This window comes from Canis aureus, chromosome 7, assembly GCF_053574225.1.
Source record: "Canis aureus isolate CA01 chromosome 7, VMU_Caureus_v.1.0, whole genome shotgun sequence".
Classification (NCBI taxonomy): domain Eukaryota; kingdom Metazoa; phylum Chordata; class Mammalia; order Carnivora; family Canidae; genus Canis; species Canis aureus.
The window spans coordinates 6,310,410-6,329,813 of record NC_135617.1 but is presented as its reverse complement, the minus strand read 5'-3'; the positions used below and the strand labels follow the sequence as shown (position 1 = coordinate 6,329,813).

General features: G+C 38.8%; 1 protein-coding gene across 1 annotated transcript in view; it reads left to right on the top strand.

The window, feature by feature from the left end:
* Positions 1–19,404, top strand: part of LOC144317014 (uncharacterized) — a 140,085-nt gene that overhangs the window by 47,393 nt on the left and 73,288 nt on the right. The window contains exons 17-23 of the mRNA XM_077902844.1: positions 694–815; positions 2,620–2,848; positions 6,448–6,650; positions 9,054–9,209; positions 11,365–11,458; positions 11,964–12,101; positions 18,271–18,425. Coding sequence (XP_077758970.1) covers positions 694–815; positions 2,620–2,848; positions 6,448–6,650; positions 9,054–9,209; positions 11,365–11,458; positions 11,964–12,101; positions 18,271–18,425 — 1,097 coding nt within the window. The remainder of the gene's footprint in view (positions 1–693; positions 816–2,619; positions 2,849–6,447; positions 6,651–9,053; positions 9,210–11,364; positions 11,459–11,963; positions 12,102–18,270; positions 18,426–19,404) is intronic.

The following is a 19,404-nucleotide window of genomic DNA, read 5'->3' as shown; positions in this document are numbered from 1 at the left end:
CAACAGGCCAGAGCTGAAGTGTTTTCCTTTCACTGTGGGTTCAGAATCCAGGTTTTCTAGGGCAGCACGTACAGCATGTTTATTTGTAAGCTCATTTGCATCGTTGAATTCCAAGCATAACTGCAGTCTTAAGAGGAAGTTTCCAACCCTAATTATATTTAATGGTCCACAAAGAATAGAAAATTTATTTTCACTAGATGATAGAGTTTGTTGCAATTTAAAGGAGAATGAAACATACCCTTTTATAAGCTACTAATGCATAAAGTTATGTTTATTATTTTTTTAAATGTTGTGACTATTTTTAGGTCACTAAAGGAAAAATTACAGTGTACGTCCTCCGATGAAAAGCCAATGGCAAGAAGTAAGCAGGAGATAGGTTGCTGCAGTGCATTTACTTTAGACCTGATTAGAATTTTTTCCTTATAGTCAATCATTTGACAGAAAGAAGTTTTCCTGTGCCTCTTAAGATTGTCTGAACTTGGTTGCCTTTGTTTTTATTGGCTGACCCATGGTTCAGACCGAGAGACCAGCATGTCTTCATGTGAGTGGATCCTCAAAACCATGTCTGGATGAAAATTAGTCAAATAATGAAGGGATGCAAAGGATTGCTGTTCTTCTCATACCAAGGATCATAATTCACATCCATGGGAAAGTTTAACTTTTCTAATTATAACTTTTATGCTACATTTCTAGATAGAGCGTCAGCGGGAGTATGTCCAGAGGCTTTGGCAAGAAGGCCATCCGAATGATAGCCGTCACTTTGGACTTCCCCTTAACATCATTTGCAAACAACTTATTTCCATCAACAATAGCTGGTACTGTGGTATTGTCTTTAGACATTTTACATTTAATCTTTTAGATAAGTTAAGGGTATGATATTAAGTCTAAATACTATTCTATAAAGTACCTCTCAGGTATTTGGGAGATGAGTGAAGTAGATGTAAAAGCTGCAGAACAGGGATTTTCTTGCATATTCAATATCCATTTGCTTTGTAAGTAATAATAGAAGGCTAGAATTTAAAATTATACTACTAGGTGCAGAATCTTTATTCCCTTGAGAAGTTCTATAAAAAAAAAAAGCAGTTACTCTTAAAATGCCATGAGAGGGTTTAATCAGATGTGCCACATAAGCCAACATATATGAAACTTGCTTAAAAGTTTCTCAAGAAGGAATTTATTTATTCTAGTAAGTGTCACCAAAAAGGTTTCTGCAGACTTACCTCGTGACCCCTACCCCTTTAAGGAGCAAATTAAATTTCCTGAGAGCACTCAGAGGAGGTATATATTTTAAGTCCCCCCCTTGTCATGTAGTTTGAACTCCCATTCCTTCCTGGCCTTTGAGGGTATTGAGGAAACCAACAAGTGAGTGACAAGCTCCAGGTTGGTCTGTGTGGCCCGTGATCACAATCTCTCTATTGCCTTGAAATGGGTGGAGAAATTGTCCAATTCCTTTCAGCTTGTGACAAGTATCTGTTGAGTGCCTACAGGTAAAGGCACTGTGCTAGGAGGTGAGGACACAGTTGTGAACAACAGAAGCATGGCCCTGTGCTCCTGGCAAGTGTACAGTTCTGCAGTAGAGACACACTTTCAGTAAGACATTGCCCCAGAGGGCTATGTGGCTATCGTCTTGAGAACTGGCAGGATGCTATGGGATGTCATATCCTACATTCTAACCTTATCCCTTGAGAAAGAGCCCTAGAGGTTCCAGGCACAAGAGTGCATGTTCTCCATGGACCTTTCCCAGGACTGATTTCTTCACATCAGCTGTGTGTGTGCTCGGTTTGCTGTGGCAAGAATCTATTGTTCAGAAATGATTTTTGGCAGAACATGCTTGGACTATATGGATACCAAGGCCTGTCAGAATAATCTCAAAAGCAAATGTTATTTGCTTGATGAAATTCCTTTCCAACTTTGGGGTTGTATTTTTTAAGATCTAGAACAAAGAGGAATCCCATTTGCATAGATTCCAGAAGTATTAAAAAATAAAAAAAAGATTCCAGAAGTATTTATGCTCTTTAGTTTGATGTAGGCATAGAAAGGCCCTTGACTTGTGCTGTATCCTCTATTTTCAAAGGAATATCTACAGACAGGCATTTTATCATTTCTGGCCTCATCCATTTATAAAATAGAATGTTGTTATAGCAAACATGAATGATTCTAGCAGTTGTGTACAGAGTTTAAAATTTGTCTTTGTTTATGAACGTTTTAGGGGAAAAGGATAAAGACTCAGGCCAAAAAAACAGAAACTAATCATGGAAATTATTTGTTTGATATTTAGTCACTTTTAAGTTATTCTGTTTTCAAATATTTGACTAAATGCTGATTACCAGAATGTTTACAGGTTTGCCATAAACATTTTAAGAATCAGATTGGACTTTTAAGAATTAACTCTTACAGCTTCCAATTTTAAAGGGGTTCACATTAACACAAAGAAAACATTGTATAATCTGATGCAGTATGGATGGCCTCCGATCCCCCTTTGAGCTCACAGTTACTTATAATGCCTTGGATTATCGCAGCTATTTTATTGGTCTTAAAACATTAAAAATTCAAATATCTTTTGAAACAGATTAAGTTCTTCATTGTGTAAAATTGTTATTGATGGATTTTCTTTTTAAGCCCAGCTTTGAAAAACATTTATCTGCTGGAGTTCCACCCTTCCCTGGGCCTGGCATCACTCATCGCCCGATCCCTTGATCACCTCCTCCGGGAGGCCCGCCACACGTGCAGACCCACATCCGCCAGCAGCCTCACTTTGCTGGAGAGACATGTGCTGCGGCTGGCCCTGGATATGTGGTTCACACCAGCCAAGCCTGAGTCCTGGTACAGCACACAGCTCCAGAAAGATGTGGGTTCTCTGAAGAGGGGGAAGGGGGGCTCTTTGGCAAAGAGAATGTTTCCACCCAGATGTTACTAGTTAGCTTTGTTTTTCTGTTTGGCTCTATTCCTCCTCTGTTTGGCCAGAGACAGATCATAGTCTTAGGCCTTGCCAACATTTTTATGTAATTCTTTTTTCATTTTTGGTTTAAGTTTCTAGTTTATCAGGATGCTGTGACAATTTAGAAGGGAGATGTACATAGGTATGTGGGAAATGTTTTCTGGCTTATTATTTATATTTTAACAATATACATTTTTTTAAAAAAATATTTTTACTTATTTATTTGAGAGAGAGAGTGTGTGTGCACGAGCGGAGGGGAGAGGCAGAAGGAGAGGGAGAAGCAGGCTCTCCTACTGAGCAAGGAGCCCAATGCAGGGGTTGATCCCAGGACCCAGGGTTCATGACCTGAGCCAAAGGCAGACACTTAACCAACTGAGCCATTCAGGCACCCCAACAATATACATTTTCAATTAAAAGTTAAATATTTTAGGGCATTTGATGGGATGAGCACTAGGTGTTATACTATATGTTGGCAAATTGAATTTAAATAAAATATGTATTTTTTTAAAGCTAAATATTTTATTTCCACTAAAACTCTTCCCGAAATTCCTTCTTTTTGTCCTGAGCCGAGATCTGGTAGAGAAGAGTGAGTGCTGCGTGAGAAGTCAGCAACCTGGACTCAAGTTCAGCCCTGCCATTAACTTGCTGCGTGACTCTGAACAAGTCTCCTAGCCTCTCTGAGTTTCCCTTTCCTAATTTGTAACATTATTTTTGTGTATTTGAAGGGAGAAGGATGGAAGTGAGCGTGATGGTCTCTAAAGCCCCTTTTAACTCTAATGTTCTGTGGGTTCAAACTGTGGCCTAATGACTTACATGGCATTTGTAGTTAGATTTTAATTCTTTTCTTTTTCTGTTAAGGCTATCACAGTTGAGCCTAGAGTTCCAATTTGACCTTACACTGTGTGAGTACACGCTGTATGATGAAGGAACTTTCAAGGGTCCCAGCTGCCAAAAATATCCCTTCCATGTGTCTGCCTTGGCTTCCTATTCCATCTTGCACAAACTAAAATTTTATTTTATTTTAATTAATTTTAAATTGATCAAAATAATCAAAATTTTAGCAAAAAAAGAAAGCAAAAAAAATTAGCCTAAATATAATCACTCAAATGCATTCACAATAATTATTTTTTCTGAATTCAAATATTCTTCATATACATGTTTTACATAGTTAAAATCATATCCTTCCTACCCCATCTTCTGTTTTTCTTAGTTAACATTGTATTATATATTTTTCCATATTGCTAACTAGTCTTTACACTCACTTTTGTAAGTAAAATTCCTTTAAGGGATGAATCATGACTTACCCAACTATTTCCCTATTGTTGGACGTTCACGTAGTTTCTAATTTTTCATTATTATTAAAAATGTTACAAGGCACATCTCCATGCTTACAGATTTTTCCATATTTTATTTTATTTTTTATTTTTTTAAAGATTTTATTTATTTGAGAGAAAGAGAGAGAAGCACAAGCAGGGAGAAGGGCAAAAAGAGAGAGAGAAGACTCTCTGGTGAACAGGGAGCCCAACATGGGGCTCCATCCCAGGACCCCAAGATCAGGGCCTGAGCCAAAGGCAGACACTTAACTGACTAAGCCACCCAGATACCCCTGATTTTTCCATATTTTAAATAAATTCCTTTTGATAGACTCTCAGAAGTGGAACTACTGAAACAAAATTTAAGTCTTTGGATGCAAGTTGACAGATTGCTTTCCAAAAGAGTTGCGGCAAATTATAATGCCACCAGTAATTTTAAAAGAGTACCAATTCTGCTGCACTGTGCAGCATTAGGTGTAAACATATAATGTCTCTCTGTACATATTTATATAAATATGAATATATCTTTCTATGTACATAACAGGTAGCATTGCACTATTAATTTTCATTTCCTCGGCATTTGTCAAGACTAAATCTCCTTCCAAATGTTTTGTTACAAGTTGTATTTTTTTGTGCATCATCTGTTCTTTCCCATTATTTATCTCTTAGAATACTAATGTTATTCCTATCCACTTACATGAGCTCTCTTAAATGAAAACTTTAATGCTTTTGTCCATCATATTTTCTGCAAATATTCCTCCCAACTCGTTTTTTTATCTTTTAACTTTATTTTTATGTAGTAAGATCTGTTGATCTTTTCCTTTGTGATTTCTTCTGTCCTCCTAAATCCAGAAAGCAAATCTTTTTCCACATGTTTTTGTCTTACTTTATTCTAATTTCTTAAGGTTTTGATTTCATTTTAAAAATACTTAATTCCTTTAGTATTCTACCTGGAGGGAGAGAGAGAGAGAGAGAGAGAGAGAGAGAGAGATTGAGAGGGGCAGGTATGAAGTATGGCTCAAAATTATCAGTCATGTATCTTACTACCACCTATTGCAGATTCTTTTCACATTGTATTATGGTACCAGATTTTTAAAATGTACTTTAAATTCTCTTAGAAGTCATAGTGAATATTTGAGATACCTGTCTAGTTTCCCACTGATGCCATACCTGTTTTAATTATTATTATTTTTGAAAGGTGTTCAAATGTGTAACTAGAAATGATAAATACTCAGATTAACCTTTGGTATAGGGCCAAAAAATGGGGCCGGTATTGCCCTTAAAGGACATGCAGAAATTAGCTTAATAGATTTCTTTATCACTTTGAAAGACTTCAAGAATCAAGAAATGGCATCTTTGAGTAGAAAAAGCCTGTGGTAGATAAGTGGGCAGACAAGGGAGCTTGTGCACCCTTAGGGAGCCACACCAGGAAAGGCAGATTCAGGGCTTCCCAGACTGGGTCCCTGCGGGGAGTAAGTGAGAGGGTAGCAAAGATGTCAGAGCAGAGGAGCCCGCTGTGGAGGGAGGGAGTTAAAGAACAATGAGGTTATTTCAAAAATTCCCCAAAGCAGGTTCTCCCACGATGAGCACTGTGAAGGCAGTTTAGCATACTGTAAAACTGTTGAACTTGGAACTAGGAAGCGTACGTTTACTCTTGGTACTGCTGTGTGACCTTGGAAAGTTTCAGTATTGCCTCAGATTTCTCACTGATAAAATGGAAAATGGCACCTGTGATTCCTACTTCATGGGGATCTTATGAATATAGAAATGAGGTAATACATGTGAAAACACTTTGAAATTTTGAAACTGCAGTTAGAAGAGTTTATAGGAAATTATTATTATTGGCCTCTAAAATACTTGGAAAATATCAGGGACTTCTATTCTTTATTTTGGCTTAAAATACTTATAAAAATGATAAGCGCAAATACTACATACCAGGCACTTTTGTTTCCATTAACTAACTTAACTCTCTCCATAACCCTATTAGGTAATTATTATCTACTTGTTCCACTTAAGTACTGTTACTATTCTTATCCCCCCTTTGCAGAGAGATAGCAAATTTCACACCTTATAAGTGGCAAAGCCAGGACTTGAACTGAGGAAATCTGGCTCCAGAGGCTATGCCTCTGATAGTATTTTTCTTCATATGTGAACTTTCTTCTTTCATATTTTAAAAAACACTTTGTTTTCTTTCAGCTGTTTTCAGCTAAAGTAATGGGAGATCCCTTCCTCATGGAGGAGATAGGTCTACTTGCACTCAAGTCTGCAGCAGATGAAGGACAGAACCAAAGCCAAGATTCTCATGTGCTGCTTCTGGAGACGTTTTCCAAACTTCTGGAGCTTGTGACCCTCCGCCACCGGCTGATAGAAATGAGTTTGGAGAGTGTACACTTAGCTCGGTCAGTAGGGGGACTGAGGATCCAGATGGGGTGAACAGGCCACAGATTTCCCTGCCTACAAGTTGAGTTCCCTCTGTGCCGCAGAGCAGCCGGAGAGAGCTTTATAAATGGCTGAAATGACCACCTTGTTCCTTCTCCGCCCAGGCCTCCCTACACACCTCTCTGACCACTTAGCTAACCTAGGTCATCCACCTGCACCTGGGCATCTTCTCCATTCAGCACATTGCCTTTCAGTTAGGTGCTTCATACCAGTTTATCAGTCTTCCTGCTGGTGTAAGCTCCCTGATTGCAAAAACACTGTCCATGTTATTTTCCATGGTGTCCCACAACCTGGTGTGAGGCCTGACCTACATAGTCACTCTGAATATTTACTGGATAATGATGAAGTTGAATAGCAGAGCAGAAGCACTAGAAGTACTAGAAAGAGGAAAGGGATGAGTTAGTTACAGTAACCAGGCCTGACAGAGGTTTGGAAGTGTCAGCAGGTAGGGAGAGACAGAGAGAGATTAAAGAGTTAGGTTTTAGGTATGAGTGTGAGGTGATGGGAAGACATCAAAGTGCAGGTGGACTATAAGCAGGAAAGATGCGGAGTTAAAGGGTTTGTTGCAAACATGTATGAGTTCTATTATGTTCTAGTCCCCACGAGAAGCCCTGTAGACCTAAAGGGTCCAGTCATCTACCACCAACCATTACCGAGGGCCTGCTATGGCCAGGGTCTGTACTGGGAACTTTATACGTATTCACTCATGTAATTTCCAGAATATCCTTAAGAGGTAGCTTACTACTATTTTACTAGCAAGGAAGTAGAGGCTCAGAAAGTTAGGTAATTTGCCTAAGATCATATAACTAGAAAGTGGTAGGAGCAGAATTCAATCTATTAGTCAAGATATGTATTAATCTTTATGTTACTACCTCCCCGTAATTTCTGATCCTTGATCTCAGGGAGCTCACAATTTAAAAGTTTAAAAATTTAGTTCTGCTACAATTTATTTTTTTTAATTTATTTTTTATTGGTGTTCAATTTACTAACATACAGAATAACCCCCAGTGCCCGTCACCCATTCACTCCCACCCCCCGCCCTCCTCCCCTTCTACCACCCCTAGTTCGTTTCCCAGAGTTTCTGCTACAATTTAATCTGATATTTTAGTCATACAACCAAAATACTGTGGGAGCTCAGAAAATGGAATATTTCATTCTTTGTAAGTGGATCAAAGAAAGTTTCATAAAAGAGGCACTGTTGAGGAATGAACTGTGTCCCCTGGCAACTTCATATGTTCAAGTCCTAATCCCCAATACCTCAGAATGTGACTTCATTTGGAGGTAGGGTCTTTACAGAGGGAATCAAGTTAAAGTGAAATGATTAGGGTGGGCTCTCATCCAATATGACCGGTGTTCCTATAAGAGGAAGAAACTTGAACACAGAGACACAAAGAAGGAAGATGGTGTGAAGACACAAGCAGAAGACAGCCATCTATAAGCCAAGGAGAGAGGCCAAGAAGAGATCCTTCTCTTGTGGCCCTCAGAAGGAACCAACCCTGTCAACACCTTGATCTCAGACTTCTAGCCTCCAGAACTGTGAGACAAATTTCTGTTTGCAGTACTTTGTCACAGAATCCTAGCAAACTAATAGAGGTGCCATTTGAAGTCAGCCTTAATGTACCGACTTTTCAAAATGGAGGAGTATGTTAGAATGTGAGTGTGAGAGGAAGGGAAGACATTCTAGACTTTGAAGGCTGAAATGCCAGAGGGGCATCTGAAAGGAGCCTTGCTGCAAGCCATGTATACGTGAGAGTAGAACTCAGAGTTGGTACAGGACAGAGGTAGGAGCACAGGTTCTTACACTAGGGGGTGATTGTTAGGGCAGAGGGTTGGAAGATGAACTCCCCAAGGGGGGACAGAGAAGATAAGAAGCGGGCTGGGTTTGGAACCCCAGGAAATACTAGGATTTGAAAGTAAAGAGGAAGAGAAGCCAATGAAGACCAAGAGATCGTGATCATGAGGTAAGAGCATGGAAATCCAGCATCCAAGAGTGCAAAGATGTTCCCCAAAGAGAGGACAGAGACCAGCTGTGAAGAGCTCTGAGCTAAAATAGTGAACCTTGTATTGAAAGCAGTATTGGTGACCCCATGAGCACTCTGAGGACAGAAGCCAGCTTGCAGGAAATGAAAGTTGAGGAAGTGCCCAAGCACATCTCCTCCTACTTTAATTGCTATCTTTAACTGCCATAGCATAGACTAAATGCAAGACATTTGTGACTCATTCACTTTATACAAGACTTGGCTTACTCTTGTTTTGACTTTTGTTTTTCTGCTTATTCAGATTTTTTGGTTTTCTCACCACTTTTCTTTTAGTGAAAAATAATGGCAAATGCCCTTGGTTCTTTATCTGCCTCCCCCTTTTAGGCTCTATAAGGTACTGGCACGGGAGATGGGTTTTGAAGAGTTCCATTTGTATCTGAGGCCTGTTCACTTTGAATTTGCATCACACAAGGACAAAATAGACCATCCACCCCCTGTCTTTATCACCTCTCTGCTGGAGGACAGTGATCGAGTGGACAGGTGAGCCTTGAGAAAGTCAAAGTAAAAATAATGTAATGGTAGAATGAACAGTCAGTGAAAATAATTTCTCCCACACTGGACACACAAATGCAATTGTATTTCTAAATTCCCTCTCTTATATTCTATCTGCCATGATGCTATTGTTTTTCTTTTCTTTTCTTTTTCTTTTTTTTTTTTTACTGAAAGGGGGGGGAATAGATCTCAATGAAGGGGGATAATTGAATTTAAAAACACTGAGAAATAGAAGAACTGGATCAGAGAGCTCAAGTGAGATAGAATCACAGGCTCAGGGGCTGCCAGGTTGACTTTGTTGCTTCTGGGGGAAAAAAGGGTGTGAGAGTTTGTCTCAGGGGGCAAGAACCATGGATCAGAAGTCCAGATCCCTTCTCCCACTTACCCTGAGACCAGGAAGAAGTCAGTCAAGTTTTTTGAGCAGCTGTTTCCTTGAACATTGCATTTCTAATACAATGTGCAAATCTAACATGTATGGCAGTATCTCAGTCAGACTCTTGTTGGCCAGCAACAGATGGATTTAAAGCAGTGAAACTTCTTTATGCCCCATAGGTTCAACTCATTGCTGGAAAGAAAACACTCTTAACAGTAACAGGTCATGAGTCTACTTAGTCGCAGAAAGGAATCTTTTTCCTCCTTGCAGAGTCAGCCTTTGATGTGTGCTGAGGAGAAACTTGTCTCCCTCTTCTTTCCTTCTCTTCTAGTCTGCCCTTCCCTTGAGGGTCCTAGCTCTATCCCTGGAGATTCCTGGTACTGGCCCCACCCCAAGGAAAGCAAAGATGACTCCAAGGAGGAAAAAAATCACCTTTGTTTTTCTAGTGTGGATCAGTGCTCAAAATGTAACTTTGATGTGTTAATATGTTAAAGGACTCCTCTCTTCTCCAAAGAGACTGTGGGCTGAGATGGGTTAGGGTCATAGAATATGGTATCCTAAAGTTTCTCAACCTTGGCATTATTGAAATTTAGGGCTGGATAACTCTTTCTTATAGGGGGCTGTCATGTGCAGCAGAGGTTGTTTATCCGCACTTCTGACCACTACCTACCAGATGCCAGTTGTACCCCTTCTCCTCCCCATTTGTAACAATCAAAAATGTCTCCAGACACTGCCAAAAGTTTCCTGGAGGCAAAATATTTCCTGCTTCATCCTGTCACACTAGCTAAACCAAAAAGAGAATTTATAATAAGGATATAGAGATGTCTACAGAAACTGAAGGAAGGAAGTGTGATTGGGCCTCAGGCAAGGCTAGCTACGTCTCCAACCTGGAGCCAAGTTATTCTCTGGCTCTTCAAGGGCCTCCTGTTGGAGCTGGTATTTTATACTGATGTAAAACAGGACATATTTTTGTTCACCTGGAATCAACCAATCAGCACAAAGTGCCCAAATGATCTGTGGCCTGGTCAAGTTGTGATTGGTTTTCCCAACAATGACCCAAAAGATCCTGCCAGATCTGGGGAGCCTTCTGAATTACCTAGGGAAGGTTTATGTATCCAAGGATCTTGTCTCTTGAGTTTGCTTTTATGTATGTTAATCTCTTAAAATTGCCACTTTGGAGTGTTGTTATAACAACATATATCAAACATGAGCAAGTGGCTTACATTTTAAAAAGCACGTTTGTGGATATTATCCCACTTAATATTTGCCATAACCCTATGAGATAGGTACTATCTCCCTTTACAGATGAACAAACTGAGATTCATAGATATTAAATTACTCAACAAAGTCTCATAGGTACGGACAAAGGACTGTATCCCAAGGCATAAACATGGTTGCAAAGAACATTTAGGTAATTGTTGGGACAATGGAAGAGAGCAAAAACTGGACAGCTTTTAGGGAATGGACAAAGGGATTTGAGTCAGTGAAGAGCCTGAGGACATGAGGTTGAAGGTACAAAGAGAAACAAGATAAAACAGTGGAATGGGGATCAGGAGAAAAGAATTCAGAGTTGGTGATCACCATAAGGAAACTGCAGAGAGATCAAGTCCAACAAGGATTGAAAGACCCCAGAGCCCTTCAGGCTTTGAGCAGAAATATCAAGTCTTGTGTAATATCTGCACTTGCTATCATTGCTGATGTCCCATCGGAATGAGCATGTCTTGACCAATGTCATGGTACATCAGAACAATGTCATGTTTCTTCTTGCAGATATTCTCCTACTACTCTTGTCTTAGCCATCTCTGAGGTGGATGATAACCAGGTTGGCAAGTTTAGCTTTTATACAAAGGAATCCATTCTTAAGGTAAATTGTGTTTTTTAAAGACACTAAAGTAAAATTAAGCAATTTGCAATTCATATACGTTTGGCTCCCATGTCGAAGAGAGGCTTCTAACTTCCTAAGTAATGATGATACCCTTACCTTATTTAGCCGAAGTTGAATGCTTACCTAACCGAGTCACCTAGGCACCCCTGTATTTTTTAAGCATTAACCTAATCTTGGTTGCTTTAAAAGGCTGCCACTGAGCACATGTTTGCTGGTTTGTCAGAGCCTACTCATCCTTTTCTGATCAGAAACCTGATGGTCACTAGCTACAGAGCAAATCAGGCCTGGAGGCTGCCTTCCCAGTATGAAATGGTGCTTAGAGAGAGACCAGATTCAGTCCTGTGGCTGAGAAGCAAGGATCTCAGATCATCCTGCAGTTTGATTCATATGTTTACATGTTAAATAGGTGGTGATCTCAAATCCTCAACTTCATCTCCTCTTTATGGCCAAAATTCCTACTAACTTTCACATTTTCTTTCTTTAGCTCTTATTCCATTCAGGAGTGGAAAATATGCAAGTGACCCTTGCATGCCAAGCGGCTCAGAAAAATGCTTTGATGGTGGCTGTCCAACAGGCATCCTTCTATCACATGCCCCAATGGGCCTCTCCTGCTGATGTGAAGGTCAGCCTGTAAGATACAAAAACCTGAGGCATGTTTGACATGTCTACCACTATGACAGCCAATGCCAAGCTACCCCTTCAGCCCCTTCTTCCCGTTAGCCTGCCGCCTTTCTCCTCCCTTCTTTCCTTCCTCTCCTCCTCTTCTCTCCCTCTCTTTCTCCCTTCTTTTCTATTTTTTTATCCTCTTTCCTTCACTCTTTCCCTCCTTTCCTAATGTGAAGTCAACACATGTCCAAATCTTTACCAACTCTCTTAATTTTTAGTGATTTGCTAACAACTTTTTTCTTCGTGTATAACTCTAGAATATTGGCTAGGATGAATCATCCAGCATAAAATATCCTGTTCCTCCACTCCTATCCTTTGTAGATAAATGATTTTATTGTTTTCTGTTTTATTCTTCCTACATGTCTTTTTGCAAAAGTAAATGGAGACATTTGTCCCTTCTTTTTTCTACAAAAGGTAACACACAGTGTATAACCCTTTTTTCCCCAAGACTTCTTTGGTTCTTATTGAGATATAATTCACATAACATAAAATTTACCCCTTTTAAAGTATATGATTCACAAGATCATGTAACCATCACCATTATCTAATTCCAGATCATTTTCATCACTTTCAAAAGAAATCATGTACCCATTAGTAGTCACTCGCCATTCCACCCCCTTTCCCTTAGCCCCTAGCAAACAGTAATCTACTTTCAGGCTCTATAGATTTGCCTGTTCTGGATATTTCACATAAATGGAATCATTCAACATATGGCTTTTTGTATCTGGATTTTTTTCACTTAGCATGTTTTCAAGTTTCATCCATGTTATAGCATGTATCAGTACTTCATTACTTTTTATTGATGAATAATATTTCATTGTATAGATGGACCACGTTTTGTTTATCCATTCATCAGTTGACAGACATTGGGCTGTTTTTACTTTTTAGCTATTATGAATAATGCTGCTGTGAACATTCATGTGCAGGTTTTTGCAAAGACATATGTTTTGAGTTTTGCCAACCCTTGTTAGTGTCTCTTTTTTTTTTATTGTAGCCTTCCTATTGGGAGTAAAATGGTACTTTATTGGTTTTGATTTACATTTCTCTAATTACTAATGACATTGAACATCTTTTTATGTGCTTTTTGGCCATTTATATATCTTCATTGGAGAAATTTCTATTCAAATTCTTTGCCATTTATAAAAAATAAAATATGTCTTTTTATTATTGAATAGTAAGAGTTATTTATGTATTCTGAATACAAGTATCAGTATATGTGTACTTATCAATTATATGATTAGCAAATATTTTCTCCCATTCTAAGGGCAATCTTTTCCCTTTCTTGATGGTATCCTTTGAAGCTGAAGTTTTTCATTTCAATGACTCCAATTCACTAGTCTTTCTTTTGTCACTTATTGTTTTGGTGTCATATTTAAGAAATCATTGCTGGATCCAAAGTCACAAAGATCTACTCCTCTGTTTTCTTCTAAGAGTTTTGTAGTTTTAGCTTTTGCATTTAGGTCTATGGTCTATTTATGGTTAATTTTTGGTTTGGGTTTTTTTCTTTTTTTAAAAGATTTTATTTATTCATTCATGAGAGACACACAGAGAGAGAGAGAGAGGCAGAGACACAGGCAGAGGGAGAAGCAGGCTCCAAACAGGGAGCCTGATGCAGAACCCGATCCCAGGACCCCAGATTCATGCCCTGGCTGAAGGCAAGTGCTCAACCGCTGAGCCACCCAGCCAACCCAATTTTTGTATATAATATGAGGAAAGGGTCTAACCTCATTCTTTTGCATGTGGTATGCTGTCACAGCACCATTTGTTGAAAAAACTCATCTTTCCCCATTGAATTGTTTTGACACCTTGTCAAAAATCAATTGACCATAAAATGTAAGAGTGGATTTCTGGGCAATGAATTCTATTCCATTGCTCTATATGTCTATTTTTATGTTATTACTACTGCTGTTTTGATTACTGTAGATTTGTATTAAGTTTTGATATTAAGAAGTGTGAGCCCCCCAACTTGGTTCTTCTTTTTCAATTGCTTTTGCTATTGTGAGTCTCTTGTATTTTCATATAAATTTTAGGATCACCTTGTCAATTTCTGTAAACACATAAAAAGCACCATTTGACATTTTGAAAGGGATTGCATTGAATCTGTAGATCATTTTGGATACAGTTGCCATCTCAAGTTTTCTGATCCATGAACACAGATGTCTTTCTATTTATTTAGATCTTTTGATTTCTTTCAACAATATTTTGCAGTTTTTGGTGTATAATTTTATACTTCTTTTGTTAAATGAATTCCAAAATATTTTATTCTTTTTATTATATTATTATAAATGGAATTGTTTTCTTAACTTCATTTTCAGAGTGTTTATTGCTAATGTATAGAATTACAATTGATTTTTGTATATTGATCCTGTATCCTGCCACCTTACTAAACTAGTTTATTAGTTTTAATAGTTTACTTGTATGTATGTATTCCTTAGGATTTTTTTAAAGATTTCACTTATTTTAGAGAGAGAGAGTACAAGCAGTAGGGAGAGAGGGAGAGGGAGAACCAGACTCCTCATTGAGCAGGAAGCCTGACACAGGGCTTGATCCCAGGACCCTGAGATCATGATCTGTGCCAAAAGCAGATGCTTAACCAACTGAGCCACCCAGACTCCCCTCCTTAGGATTTCTTATATACAGGATTATGTGATCTGCAAATAGAAATAATTTCACTTCTTCCTTTCCAATCTAGATGCCTTTGTTTCATTTTCCTGTCTAATTACCCTAGCTAGACCCTCCAGTACAAGGCTGAAATAGAAATGGCAAGAGTGGATATTATTACCATATTCTTGATATTAAGGAGAAAGCTTTCAATCTTTTACTACTAATTATGATTTAGTTACAGGTTTTTCATAGGTGCCTTTTATAGGTGGAGGATATTTCCCTCTATTCCTAGTTTGTTGAATGATTTCATCATAAAGGAGCTTTGGATTTTATTTACATATACTCATTTGGACTTTGTTTTCTCACGTAACAGTATATCCTGGAAATCACTTTAAATCAGTTCATAGAGACTTTCCCCCACTTTTTAAAACAATAGTATAGTGTGTGTGTGTGTGTGTGTGTGTGTGTGTGTGTGTTCATTAGTAAAATGAAACATAGTTTTAAGAAATCAACTTTCCAGGTGGTCTTTTAACGTTCTTTGAATCTTATAGATTCTATACAGCTCACCATATTTACCCCTTATCACATTTGTCAACCTCTATTTATTTCTATTCTTCATGTTAATGGGAGAGTCCAAATTTATGAGTATGGCAAGAATACTCATTCCTCGTTTCCACTGTCAAACAGTAATTCCCATAGAAATTAAGTACTGAAGTAGAAAATAAGGATAGAATGAGTTATATTTATTTTTAAAATCTCAACCTCCCCCCCTAAATCTTAATTCAGTACCTCCTATAAGTTAGGCTTATCAGATAATACTGATGCACAATTCATGCTCCTGAGGAACTTATAGACCAGTATATATAAGGCGAACAGGCTCACCAGTTGTTTAAGAGGTTCAACAAAATATAGAAGGCATCTAAAGAAAAAAGAGGTCATATCTGGGGAACTAGGAAGGGCAGCACAGGGCGGGGGGGGCGGGGGAGGGCATTCAGGAAAACCTGAAAGATGACCTTTTAGACAGGCAGAGAGAAGACCCTTCAGATAGCTCAGGCATAGGATGCAAGAAAGGGCAGATGGGTACTAGATAAAAATGAGGAGCCTAGATTGACCACCACTGGTGATATTCATACATAGTTGACATGAGGAATTCGTTATTTAATTACTTTAGGGATCCCTGGGTGGCGCAGCGGTTTAGCGCCTGCCTTTGGCCCAGGGCGCGATCCTGGAGACCCGGGATCGAATCCCACATCGGGCTCCCGGTGCATGGAGCCTGCTTCTCCCTCTGCCTATGTCTCTGCCTCTCTTTCTCTGTGACTATCATAAATAAAAAAAATTAAAAAAAATTACTTTAGTCTGGGATGCCTGGGTGGCTCAGCAGTTGAGTGCCTGCCTTCGGCTCAGGGCGTGATCCTGGAGTCCCTGCATCAAGTCCTACGTCGGGCTCCCTGCATGGAGCCTGCTTCTCCCTCTGCCCATGTCTCTACCATTCTCTCTCTCTGTGTGTGTGTGTCTCTCATGAATAAATAAATAAAATCTTTTTAAAAAATAATTACTTTAGTCTTATGAAGAATACTAATATATAAAACAGATATAAGTGGGGTTATTCTTGTTGAAATGGGGAGTGAGAGGAGAGTCTATTTCCTAAATCCATTTAAGAAGCAAATGCTGAAATCACTGAATGGAGCATGAGGGCAGAGGTAGGAAGACATTAGGGTTATTATATATCATATATATGAATATGTGAATAAATACAGTAATACATGAATATAGAGTAATGTATGTGAATATCTAGAAATATATGTGTAGATGTGTATTTATGTGCTCTCCTACAAGTGTGGGACAGGAAGAGGACTGATGCTACAATAAGGAGGAATAAATAATGGAGACAATGAAAGGGAGCAAGAGAAGATGAGGGAAGGGAAGAGGGAAGGAGAGAGACAGAGAAAGAACAAAAATTGTGCACTGCTACCAAAACCAAAGGAGGTGTTTCAAGAAGAAATGTGTGACCAAAGAAAATGTACATATGGTAAATAAACATATAAAAAGGTGTTTAAAACTATTAGTTATTAGAGAAATGCAAATTGCTCCAGTGAGAAACTACTCATTAGAATGGTTAAAATTTAAAAGACTGACCATTTTGAGTGTTGGCAGGGATCTGCAAGATCTGGAACCTTCATACACTGCTGAAGGGAATGCAAAATATCAATCACTAAGACATTTTGATAGTTTCTTACAAAGTTAAACATACACTTACCAAATGATCCAGCCATTCCACTCCTAGGTATTTACCCAAGAGATATAAAAACACATGTTCATAGAAAAGCATATAAACAGATGTTAATAACAGCTTTATTTAAAATAGCCAAGAACTGGAAAGAACTCAACTGTTTCTCACCAGGTGAATAGATAAACAAATTGTGGTATATCCTCATAATGGAATACTACTCAGCAAAACAAACATGAATTATTGAGATATACAGCAATATGGATGAAGCCATACCAAAAAAAGAGTACACACTGCATGACTCCATTTTTATAAAATTCTAGAAAATGCATTCTAATCTATTGTTGGAGAAAGCAGAGAACAGTGGTTGATTGAAGAAGGGGGGTAGATGGATGGGATGGTCACTATTTTGATTGCAGTGGTGATTTCATAGTTGTATACATGTGCCAAAACTTGTCTAATTGTACACCTTAAATATGTACTGTTTGTTAAATGTCAGTTATATCTCAGTAAAGCTATCATTTTTAAAAGAAGAGGAAAAAAAGAATAAGTAGTTGAAAGCTGATAGAGTTAAATGTAGAGGGAAGAACCAGAAGAGCAGGGATTAAAATGGGGCCATTTGACATTCTCAAAAGCTTATTACTGACTGAGAGAGCATTTCTAATGGGGTTGAAAGCAAGATTGCTTCAAAGTAAGGCTGTCAGAGTTAAGGAATGAGAGGGTGATGGAAGTATAGAAGCAGCGTGCATGTACTGCTCCTGTATCTGTCCACTTAGGCTGCCACAACAAAATGCCAAGGAAAGTTTTTCTTCCACACCCTCCCTCCTCTCTCTCTCCTTAACATTACATTGTGCGTGGGAGCATATATAGCCTACCTCCATTTGCTTAGGCTGAACCGCAGTGGGCACCCTGCCTCAGTTTTTCAGATCTTGTAACCATGAAGTCCATCAGCAGTATTTCCTGAGAGGCCACTCTGTACAGAGCACTCCAACTAGCTACCTTGTAGAACGGAGAATTTTTTTTCAGGGCCATTTAGACAACTGCATTTTATTCTGGAAATAGTTACACTTACTGCCTCACTCCTACGTTGTACCCTTCCCTTCCCTCTCTTACTCTCTCCTCTCCTCCCCTCTGTTTCTCTTCTCTCTCTTCCACTTCAACCCATCCCCATCACATGTACGAAGGCATTTCATATGTGTTTGGGGTCAGCGTGGCTATGAGATAATTTTGCAGCCAATACTATAGGCCTTACAAATCCAACAAACTTAATTCACTTTGGTTTAAAACATTTTAGGAAATGAGTTCATATCTGAGAAATGGTGGAATGGGTCCAGCCAGAAGAAGAAATTCCAAAATTGTGAATGGCGTAGAGAACTTACTGTTAGCCCCAACTTCAAAAGTTCCAGACAACCTTACTTATCCTTCAGAAAAATTCCATGCTACCAAAAGGTACTGCATGCACTAAGGGTTTGTTTAAAGTAACAAAAGTGTCCTCTTTTAAGCCAATTAATAACATAATATTATGGGATTAAAGGATGCCTAAATTCCCAAAGTGATCAGCATGTGTTTAGTTTTGAAGACCTTGTATGAACACTGAGAAGGCTCAACTCCTTCCAATATGCAGTTTATGAAGAGTCAGTGGTTCCTTATTTCAACCTCTTTGCTCCTTTCTCTTGACTTCCCTCTTTCTACATATTTCAACAGACAGAACACAAGGAAGAAGAATATGGGCCTCTCCAAATTTTCCATGTTTATCTTAAACTGAAAAGCACAGAACTACCCTCACCATTCTAACAAGGGTTTTACCATTGCTTAGGATGATAGGTGCCGCATTATCAGAGAGGTACAGCCTCTACAGAGAGATGGCTATAAATCAGAAATGTCCTGTGTCTTCATCTCTTTTCACCATGACAGAGAAAGAGAGATATTTGTATTCAATAATAAACATTCTGAGTATTTCCAATGATAGTTTAATTCTAGCAAATTTAAAATGGAAAAAAAAAAGCACAAAACTACTCTACTACCAAAGATGTCATTAATCTGACATATGGCCAAGTTCAAATACCCTACGTTCACATTCCCAAAATGTGGATGGAAGATTTAAGACCAATATGTCTAGTCAAGAGGACCCTTGGGAAGCCACTTCAGTCCACATTCCCGTGTAGAGACCAGGAGGCACAAAGGGACCTGAGTAGTACAAACACTGAGCCAGGCCATGAAGTTGAGGACAGAGGAGGGACTGCTGATACATGCTTCAGGCACATGGGGGCCCCAAGGAGGGTGGTGACACATCAGCATCTTTAGTGAATACAATTAGAACATCTGAAGAAGATGAGAACCATGGTGACAGAGCCACCTGCTCTCCTGTTGCAATGCCCAGCACTTAGCCCCAGGCTATCTGTCCTCCAGTAAGCTCTTGAGCTATTTT